The 11054-nt window shown below is 32.2% G+C and overlaps 1 protein-coding gene and 1 non-coding gene across 2 annotated transcripts; both read left to right on the top strand.

Moving 5' to 3' along the window:
• Nucleotides 1–1628: 1628 nt before the first annotated feature.
• On the top strand, nucleotides 1629–1701 carry TRNAR-CCU (transfer RNA arginine (anticodon CCU)). The gene has a single exon. It is a non-coding gene; the product is annotated as a tRNA-Arg (tRNA).
• A 1677-nt stretch (nucleotides 1702–3378) lies between these two features.
• Nucleotides 3379–9728, top strand: LOC101261254 (probable boron transporter 7). The gene is made up of 14 exons (XM_004245139.5): nucleotides 3379–3698; nucleotides 4112–4223; nucleotides 4326–4408; nucleotides 4493–4685; nucleotides 4785–4923; nucleotides 5056–5221; nucleotides 5323–5489; nucleotides 5953–6126; nucleotides 6226–6321; nucleotides 6408–6524; nucleotides 6694–7013; nucleotides 7352–7607; nucleotides 9142–9267; nucleotides 9361–9728. Exons 2-14 carry the CDS (start codon nucleotides 4120–4122, stop codon nucleotides 9388–9390), a joined length of 1971 nt encoding a protein of 656 aa, XP_004245187.1. The 5' UTR covers nucleotides 3379–3698; nucleotides 4112–4119; the 3' UTR covers nucleotides 9391–9728.
• The last annotated feature ends 1326 nt before the right edge of the window (nucleotides 9729–11054 follow it).

Consider the following 11054-nt stretch of genomic DNA (forward strand, 5'->3'; position numbering starts at 1 on the left):
CATACTCCTAATAAATGAAGCTAAAATCAATTAATAATAAATGAAGCTAAAATCAATTAAATCACTTCCCTTTCCAAGAAAATCATTAATTTTTTCATTCATGAACCTTCTTATAAAGTACCCAAAGCAGCAATTAATAATGAATTTTTTTTGATAGGATATATGGACTGTAATTAGGTGTTAAAGTGAGTTGAACTAGCTAGCGGATTTATTTCCTTGAGTTGGCTATGTTTGTTTGGTGCATCTCAAAAGGAAAGTAATTATTTAGCAAAAAAATAAATATCTAAACCAAAAATAAATAAATAAGAGCTAAATTTTTATCTAAGAGAATAAAATATGATTAAGGAAATATATCAAGAAATAAGAGTAATACTCAACATTATATATACATATATACTTGTACTTTTTAGTGAATATACTCATTTTTTAATTTTATCTAATTTGATATGACCGCACACATTTTAGCATTCACATCTCTGAAACAATCATCATGTGGATATGTTGGTTGTCTTATATTTGTTCTATAATACTTAATGTTTACTTTGATGATAATTCTTCTATCATAATATTTTGAGAAAATACATTAAAAAAATTTATTGTATTTGGCAGCACAATTTATTTTAGCACTTAAATCACACGAGCGTTTAAATATCTCCTAACATCTTTAAAGTGAATTTTTTTCAACCCTAATACTACAATACCAGTCTCATAGTGGCAAGTGTATTACACACGCTCCACATTAGTGTCATGTCATTGACACGTCAACACCACATTGAAAGTTATTTAAATTTTGAGTTTTTTAAAATTACTTTTGTTTCTTTTTATTTATACAATTTTTAAAAGGTAAAAATAGAAAAAAAATTGAGAAGTTAATCCAAGATTATAAAAATAAACTTCAAGTTCATCATAATCAACAAACCTTTCCGTGAGTAAGATCTTGAAGTAACAATAAGTTGTTGATTTTTTTTCAATTTTTCTTATTCATCACGTCTAAGAATAAGCTAGAATAATTTGAAATGAAGGAATAGGTGGGGGTGTTCCGAAGAAAAAGAACGAAGGTGGCGGGGAGGGAAGCTTGAAGAAGAAGAAAAGACAAATATGGATGGCGGCAAGGTCTGAAATAGGAGAAAGAGGGGTGCGGGTAATGGGTTCGAAGAACAAAAGGGTGGGGTTATTTGGCAAGGTCCGAAATAGGAGAAAGAGGGGTGCGGGTAGTGGGTTCGAAGAACAAAAGGGTGGGGTTATTGGTGGAGTACCATCTCCGTATATATATATATATATATATATATATATATATCATCTATCATTGATCATAAAAAAAAATCGCTTTTTTAAGTGTTAAATTATGAAAAATACGTTTGGTCTTAAGAAATTCAAAATTCAATTTGAAGTTTAACTACAAAAATTTTAGAATTTGAAAGATAACAAAAAATATTTTTCACTCCTAATAACTCATAAAAGTAAAAACAACTCCAATTTGCATTCATAGCTCTGATTTTAAAATATCAATGATGATAAAAATTACTTCTTTTATTTTCAAATTTCACAATGGAACTTTGTTTCACCTACTCGCTTTAGATTCTATCATTGTTAGTTAAATTAATGTAAATATGCATTATGTAATAATAGCGCCTGTAGCTCAGTGGATAGAGCGTCTGTTTCCTAAGCAGAAGGTCGTAGGTTCGACCCCTACCTGGCGCGTAATTATTTTATTTTGTTAATTTTTAATGTAATAAATAATTCTTCAAAAATGAATTCATAAAGAAGATGAAATCCTTTTTTGTGTGTTTTATTGTAAAATCGAAGCAAAAGGAGGTTACTATTCTTAGTTAACTAGTTGTATTATTACTCATTAATTGTTTAATTTTCTTACTAATAATATATAGTGGACTCTAATGATACTAATTATTAATATGTTGATGATATTAAAAGTTATTCAGTTTGCAGAAACTTTATGTTCGACATTTTTTTTACAATTTGTACCCAAGATGTTTTCGTAGGATAATTCTAAAATTTTATATTAAAGTTATATAATCGAATCTTTATTTAATGCAATTTTAAATCTAATATTTCCTAATAGGCATTTTTAGGGAAAGTTTTGGATAATTAATACTTATAAATACTATCAAGATTATTTTATTTTACTTTTTGTACTTGATTAACAGGTACCAACACCATATAATATCGATCATGTGAATCTTTATGTTTAAGTTTTTATTTTTATATTAAAATTCAAGCCTAAAAATTTATTTTAAAAATAAAGTTTTTAAAAGGTGGATTGATTGGACTTAGTCCATAAATCACAGGACGGATCCGCTCTTGTGAATTTTAGTGTTGTACTTGATATGTTAAATTTGATATATAGGAAGAAAAAAAATGCTACCAAATATGCTACTTGTTAGCTTGATTTTAGTACAAGTAACAAATTATCAAACTACTTGGTCCCTAAATCGTAGGACTGATCTGCTCTATCGAATTCAATGTTATACTTGATATGTTTAATTTGATATATATAAAATGCCACCAAACATGCTACTAGTTAGCTTGATTTTAGTACATGTATAATTCACTACCTAACAAGTAACAATCAATCAAACTATTCCTAACGTATTAAATGACTTTTTGGGTGTGTTTCGTATGATAAAGTTTTAGTTAATCAATTTTTTTGAAAAATATTTTCTTCGGATAAATAAGTTCCTTAAAATGAAAACTCCCAACTAAACATTAAGAATACAAGTTTCACAAGTGATATTCCACATGATCTTAGTCTTTCTCATCCTTCACATTTAATCTTCACCCTACCTTTTAGCCCCCATTATTACCCTCGTCTTCGCCGTCAATAAATTTATCTAGATTAACTTTTAAGAAAAAGTAAAATAATATTTAATATTTATGTAAAAAAAAAAAGAAGAAGTAAAAAACATAACTTGTTTTCCTACCATATTTAACATATTCTCGGGGATTGCTTGGAATAGGTCAAACAAAATTATCTGGATAACTTATTCATCATTATAATACAAATAACAGACCCATAGTCCTAAAACTATATTTTCATTTTTAACATATCAAAAAAACCAATCACCTTTTTTATTTTATCTCTACATTACTCTAATTTACTTTTTTTAAAAATCCAACATTATACACCAATTAATATTTATTAATAAAATACTCATTTCGATTATTATTTCTTGTTAAATACACAAAATTCAAAATAAAATAAAAATGTACCAAGAAAATTTCTAGTAAATATTATTCTAAAATTGTTATGTCTGATAATAAGGCAAAACAAAAAAAAAGATGAAACAAAAAGAAAGGCATTACACGAACCGCGCGCTTACCATGAGCATATAACAGATTACAGAGTATTTCAGAAAAAAAGAAAAAATTATAAAAAAAAAAACCGTGTTCCTCTTCATTCATCCACCATTAACGGATGTCGAGAAAATAGGAAGAGAAGGACGGATATAGAGAGAGAAAGGAGAACCAAAGAGTTTTTGCTTGCTTTATTTCTCCTCTTATATCATTTATTATTATTAGACTCTTCCCATCTTCATCTCCAGGCGGCAAGTTTTGCCGCCGGATTGAAAAAAATTAAAAAAAATAAATTATACCATTCTTCACTGATTAATCAAATCATCACCATTTCCCATTCCTTTTTAATTTCTCCTCTAGCCCTTTCCTGCATTATCATTGATTTGGTAATACTACTATTCTTCAACATTAATCATATTCTGTGTTGTGTTATGTTGGGTGTGACGTAAACATGTTATTTCGTGTTTTTTATTAAATGGGTATCGCCAAATTTCTCTTCCATTTGGTGGGTATTTCGCCGTTCTGTGAAATAACTGAAGAAAAAGGGGATTGTGTGTGTGTTTTTTTTGGATAAAAAATTTAAAATGAGGAACACCATATATGATTTGTAGTGGGTGGGTGCGGATTTTGCATTTGTTGTTTTCATGCAAGTTGGCATTGCATGATTTGAAGGAAAGTTTATTTTAATGGATATTCTTTTGATGGAGAATGAAAGGAGCTAGTAATAGTTTTCATGGTTATAATTTGTAGTATGCTATTTGTTATGTGTTTAACCAGTTAAATTTATTACATTTTGCAGTTTAATCGATGGAGCAACCAAAAACTCCCTTCAAGGGAGTCATTGATGATGTTAAAGGAAGGATAACATGCTATAAACGCGATTGGCTCGACTCATGTGGTACAGGCGTGAGGTATTTTATGTTATGTTTGAGCTGAATATGAACTGGGACATTAATGTATTATTACTACATATTTGATGAAAATGTTGGGTTTATTGTGTAAATGAATTTTAGGATATTGGCTCCAACAGCATACATTTTCTTTGCTTCTGCTCTTCCTGTTATTGCTTTCGGGGAGCAATTGAGTAGAGAAACAGGTCCGCGCTAATATTTTTTTTTCCATATATGCGATAATCATGTAATGTAAGTTGGATTCATTTGTTGATATATTGAATTGACAGATGGAGCTATGAGCACAGTTGAAACTCTTGCTTCTACTGCTATATGTGGAATCATCCATTCAATTTTCGGTGGACAGCCTCTCTTGATCTTAGGAGTTGCAGAGCCTACCATCATCATGTACACCTACTTGTACAATTTTGTGAAGGGCAGACCAGAAATGGGGCCGAAGTTGTTTGTCGCCTGGGCAGGATGGTGTGGAATCTACTTTTTCCTTTGTTTTCTCCAAATAGTGTAGCAAGAGCTTCTTGGGGTTACCAAATGCTTAAATGTTGCTAACCATATGTTTGACAGGGTTTGTGTGTGGACCGCGTTGATGTTGTTTCTTCTTGCTATATTCAACGCTTGCAATATCATCCCTAGGTTTACGAGGCTTGCAGGGGAACTCTTTGGCATGTTAATCACAGTTCTTTTCCTCCAAGAGGCTATAAAGGTACTTGTTGTTGTCCCTCATTTTGAGAATGTACTCTTAAAGAGTCTAAAACAAAAAGGACTAGAAATAATTTTCATTTAAAACTAGAAGATATATCATGCTCCTCATAACTTTTTGTTCTTCGAGTCATAGGGAGTAGTGAGTGAATTTTCAATTCCAAAAGGTGAAAATCCAGAACGAGAGGAGTTCCACTTTGAATGGCTCTACACCAATGGGTTATTGGCAGTTATTTTCTCGTTTGGTGTGCTTTTAGCTTCTCTTAAAAGTAGAGGAGCTAGATCATGGCGTTATGGTACAGGTATGTGACAATATCTGCTTTACTGAAGGGTGAATTTGGATTTTGGTTATATTATTCTGTTAAAAGTCAGAATCTCTCATACAATCGACTATTATAAACAGGTTGGATGCGAAGTTTTATAGCCGACTATGGGGTTCCCCTTATGGTTGTGTTATGGACAGCAATGTCTTTCGGTGTGCCTGGAAAAATTCCTTCTGAAGTTCCTCGAAGGCTCTTTTGTCCTCTCCCTTGGGAGGCTAAATCATTATACCACTGGACTGTGATCAAGGTACTCTAAACTTCACAATGACACCCTTATTCACCTAGGCTTCTTGAGTTCTCCAGCTGGAGTGGCCCATAAGATCTGGAGTGCTTCTATATTCTGTTCTGAGCATATTTTGCTCCTTCAGTTAGGTTTCATAAAAGGGGATGTCGTAAAACAAACAGAGACATTACAATTCATCATCAACATCCTTTGTTTTTATATATGTTCTTATATAGGATTGACAGACATGATATTCTTCAACAAAAAACTTTTGAAAGTGGGCCATACAAATGGCTTGTGGCACATGAACTTTCTCCTATAGGCTATAGTAATTCGGAAGTCAGTGTGATACATATCAAGATATTGTTAGCTCCCTCTTTGGGTATTTTCTGGAATTTTTTTTTTGTAAATTTATGGATTAACTCTATGTCAGATAAGTTGGAAACATTCCTATCCTGTGTAATTTAGTTTATGCACTTCATTGCAGGATATGGTAAGGGTCCCGGTGTTGTATATCTTTGCTGCCATCATTCCAGCTCTGATGATAGCTGGTTTATACTTTTTCGATCATAGTGTTGCTGCACAGATGGCACAACAGAGCGAGTTCAATCTTAAAAACCCATCTGCTTACCATTATGATCTGTTTTTGCTAGGAGTCATGGTATAGATTTTCAGAATTTTTTCTATGTAGAGAGATAAGCTTTAGTTCACTTCAGGTCTTCCACTCGGCTCATTCTTCATCCTGAATTTATGGTTGCAGACTTTGATATGCGGATTACTTGGGATTCCCCCTTCAAATGGGGTACTTCCACAATCACCAATGCATACAAAGAGCCTTGCGGTACTCAAGAGACAGGTAGCTAATGCAATAATATGTTCTCTATTTATTCTCATATGCGTGATTAATTGTCGTACTAACACTACTTGGTCCCTCATGAGCAGCTAATTCGGAAGAAAATGGTGAAGAGTGCGAAGGAAGGTATTAAGCAGAATGCAACAAAATCAGAGATATATGGAAAGATGCATGCCGTTTTCGTTGAGATGGATGCTACATCAAAGGTAAGTGCTGGAACCAAGTATAAATGTTGCCAATCAGGGATGCATAGGTCAATGTCCATACGGCCTATTCATTTCCAAAAAAAATGTGTTTATTTATTTTCAATACCTCTAACTAGTTTGGGTTGAGACATAGTTGTTGGATTATAAGAAATTCCTTTATCTTATGCAGCGCACTGCAGATAGGGATTTGGAGAACTTGAAGGCAGCTGTAATGAAACATGAAGATGGAGAAAATGGAACAGAAGGAAAATTTGACCTTGAGAAGCACATTGATGCACACTTGCCTGTCCGAGTAAATGAGCAAAGAGTCAGCAACTTTTTGCAATCTCTACTTGTGGGATGTAGTGTGTTTGCTATACCTGTGATCCGTAGGATACCCACCTCAGTTCTTTGGGGATATTTTGCCTACATGGCCATTGACAGTCTCCCTGGTAATCAATTCTGGGAGAGGCTGCTGTTGCTTTTCATTCCTTCGGGTAGAAGATTCAAGTAAGTTACGAAAAACTATTCCTCATAACTAAGTCTTGGAAAATCCCTCAAAACTTCTGGTCATGTTCACATTAACACCTGGATATCTTAAATTGTAGGATTTTTGTGTTGTTACGTAATTATGCTAGCCTAGTTCTTATTCGAACTGAGAACTAGAGGAAAAGTGACATGTATTTTGGCATTAGAATCTTTGTTATCGGTCATAAACTACTTTTCTGTTTCACTTTTATGGATGACCATGCCATAGTTATATACATTAGATTATTCGAGTGGTAGTAATTGATTGGTTAAACAGTAGCATCTTCTAAGTGCTATTTTTGTGATGGTTCTTTTGACAGGGTATTTGAAGGGCTCCATGCCTCCTATATTGCGTCGGTCCCATTCAAATACATTGTCAAGTTTACGATGCTCCAGTTGGTGTATTTCTTAATTTGCTTTGGAGTAACATGGATACCTATTGCTGGAATACTATTCCCTGTGCTTTTCTTCCTTCTCATAGCTATAAGAGAGCATGTTCTTCCCAAGTTTTTCCCATCTGAGTATCTTAAGGAATTAGATGCAGCTGAGTACGAAGAAATTGCTGGTGTTCCTAAGGTAAATTATTTTTCCTACCTTTACTGCACCCTCCTGTGTAAGTGCAAATGTTATAGGTGGGCTTCTGTGCACATTTTAGTTTATTATTTTTGCGCTAATTGCATTCTTCTTAATACTGGATGCTTCATGGTATTCTGTGCGATTAACTTGAGTGCACTGCACACAAACAATCGACATTTTTTGAGTTCTCATGTCCATCTTTGTTGCATTCAACTGCAATATAACTTGTTCCCTGGCCATATGCTGTAGCTTTGTACCTCACTGAAGTTTTGCTTTGGATATAACTGAAAGAAAGGATCCTTCACTGATTTTCTAGAGACTACAAATAGTAGTAATGGTAGGAATTAGATCAAGCAAATACAAGCTTGTGTTAATTAACAACCAAAATATAAGTTGGCAACAGGGAGGTAACTAAACCAGACAATAAAACTTATTAATTACACCCAAGAGATAAGATTGGCTAATTATGTGACTAGATAAAATAAATAAAAAGACAGTTTTTACCATAATTCATTGAACTTACTAAGAGATAGGACTGATGATCTCAAGATGCACTCTTGCTACCACATAGGCCAACTACAGAACCATTTACTGATACAAAAACCCATAATTTGGTGGAGGAAATTGGTCTTCAAATTCTAAACACCTTTTCACTTAAAATCTCCCTCTTCAATCCAGATCACTGAAAATCTTCCTTCTAGATAGCATGTCCTTGATAACCCTCAAAACTCAAAAGTCCATACAAGATTTTACAGAAATATTCCCTTTTTAACTTTCCGAACTGCTAAAAGCGAACCACCATTTCCTTCACAGGTTTATTTTTCTTGTTTTCGTTTTAGTAAGTTAAAAGCCTTAAAAGAAGAGACAAATATATGAAAGAATATACCAATAAGCTCACAAATAAATTATAAATACAACAAACACCAATATTTCTCATTTTCTTAGTATGAGTTTTTCCAGTATGTCGATTCTGGAAATAATAGACAAGGCACCTTCTGTTCTTTTTTCATTATTCCAGCTCTATTTATTTTGTTCTACACATTCGGCATTCAAAACCCACTATCCCGAGTAATCTGGATTCATGCGGGGTAGGTAAAGGACTTCCTACCAAGAAGTTACCGTTACAGTTATAAACCCAAGATGTCTAGTTGGCAAAAGGCGATGAGAGATCCCAACCATCTCAAACTACTATTGTCTCCTTCCATTACTTGACATCCAATTCTACTTTATTTCCTTTCATGCCCCAAACAAGACTAGAACAAACTTCTCCACCACTCTCACAATTTCAATTTCCAACGAGCCCAAGCTTAATCATCTTACAGAATTGTGACTTTGTGTAATTAGATTTATATCAGCCTTTTATGAAAAACTTGATAACCCCCTGGATCATTCAGCTGCTACATTTTTCGGTTGCATTCAATTTTTCTTACCACTTCTTCTATGTAATACAAACAAGTGAAGTGTCTTCTTGATGAGAACTTTGAGGATCCCTTAGGATACCCGTTCTCACAATTGTTTATGAACCTATCTGCAGGAGAGAGAGATAGCTGATGAAGAAAATGATGATGATTTCTCTGATTCTGAGATATTGGATGAGATGACAACACACAGAGGTGAACTAAAACATAGATCTGTCAGCCTCACCGAAAGGCAGCATCAGGTAAATTGGCTTTGTCACATCGTCCAACATTAGCAGCTTCCATTTTTATTACGTTGGAAGATATTGATAATGACCTCATTTCATTTATGTCAGGTGTATCCACACGACACATCTGGAATGTAATGGCACCTGATGCATCAACGTAAATGATACAACTCATTGCGACTCTCAATCAAAGTACTTCCAGGGAGGTCATTATAATTTTGACAAATCTTTTCAGTTGTGGAAAATGTGTAATAGAAAGAATACATAAAAAGAAAGATGTGAGTAGATAAGAGCGGGAGATGAAGATATAACAAAAGAAAAAAAAGAAGGAAAAAAAGCACGAGATATTTTGTACAAACTTATAATTTTCTTTCATAGTAATGAAGCTAAGTAATATAGAAGTTTGATGCTGGTTGAAAAATTTGTATAATTCTGAATGCTTTTCTTTTTGTGTTATTGTTTCATTTTTTGGCAAAGGCTGAAGGTGTGGACTGGATGATGTTTGTATTATACAAATGAGTCACTGTGAAATACGGTAACTTTGCTTGTAAAACTACTTTTGATAGTCTTAAGACAATTGAAAATATATTGAACAATAAAAGGCTAATGAATCAGTATATATATATATGACAACCCCAAGAATACTTGAGAAAAACTTAGCAAATATATTTTACAAGTATCCCGAAATTCCAAATACTAGAAAATATTAGTATTTGGGTCAAGTTGTAATAATTGGAAATTTTTTAAAAAATTAAAAATTACCCTAAATTTTTATATTTTATAAAAAATATCAATTATTTATTAATGTGTTTAAAAAGTTATAAATATAATTGAATCAATAACAAATTTAAATATGTCATTAATGTATTGTCTTGTCTATATTGTTTTTTTTTTTTGGTTTTCCAATTTTCTTCATACCCAGAGCTTGTACTTGAGACCTCTAGTCAAGGATGAAACACTTCCACCAGTGCACCACAACTCATGTTGATGTCTTGCCTATATTGTTATTTGTTATTATTGATTGTTATCAATTATATTATAAGGTTACTTTTTAACGAAATATTTTTTTAATAAAATGATGATATAAATTTATGAGTATTTTAAAATAATTTTTAGAACTATGAGTATAAATTATATTCTTTGAAATAGTTAAATATTTTCAAATAAAATGAGGTAAACACATAGTAAAATTTTACCCAAATATAATTTGTCAAGAATATTTAGAGAACTTAGAAGTCAAAATGTTAGCTTAATGTGTACTTATTAATTTGCGTGGCTCAACCTTTTCAACTTATACAATTGGGATGTCTGTCCAATTGAGTTAATGAATGATGAGTCAATAACAAACTCAAACTTGAGTGAGTTATATTTTCGTGAGTTAGTTTTATTACATCTGCAAAAGTCATTTGTATAAATATTTTGTTTTGGGTGATGTCTAATTATTGTTCTTCAAATATATTTTTAATTTTTGACAGATTGATTTTATAAATCTTTATATTTGTACGAGTTTATATTCTGAATCTTTCTATTTGATTTTATGTTAAATGAACTCATAAACTTAATAAAACTTAATATTTTAAGTCCTTCTGGCATTGATCAAGCTTATGTGACAACTTAATTATTGAGTTGACACAAATACATGATATCACGCGTTGAAGGAGCGTGAACATTACAATTTAGACTAAAAATAGCTTTTGTTTTTATAAAAACAAAAATTAGAAAATTAAAAACGGCTTTTTTACTTCTATCTTCTTTTCCTTCCCAACCAACCTTTATTTCAAATTTAAACGTTCTAATCTTAA

The sequence above is a fragment of the Solanum lycopersicum genome, chromosome 8 (assembly GCF_036512215.1).
Source record: "Solanum lycopersicum chromosome 8, SLM_r2.1".
In the NCBI taxonomy this organism is placed as follows: Eukaryota; Viridiplantae; Streptophyta; class Magnoliopsida; order Solanales; family Solanaceae; genus Solanum; species Solanum lycopersicum.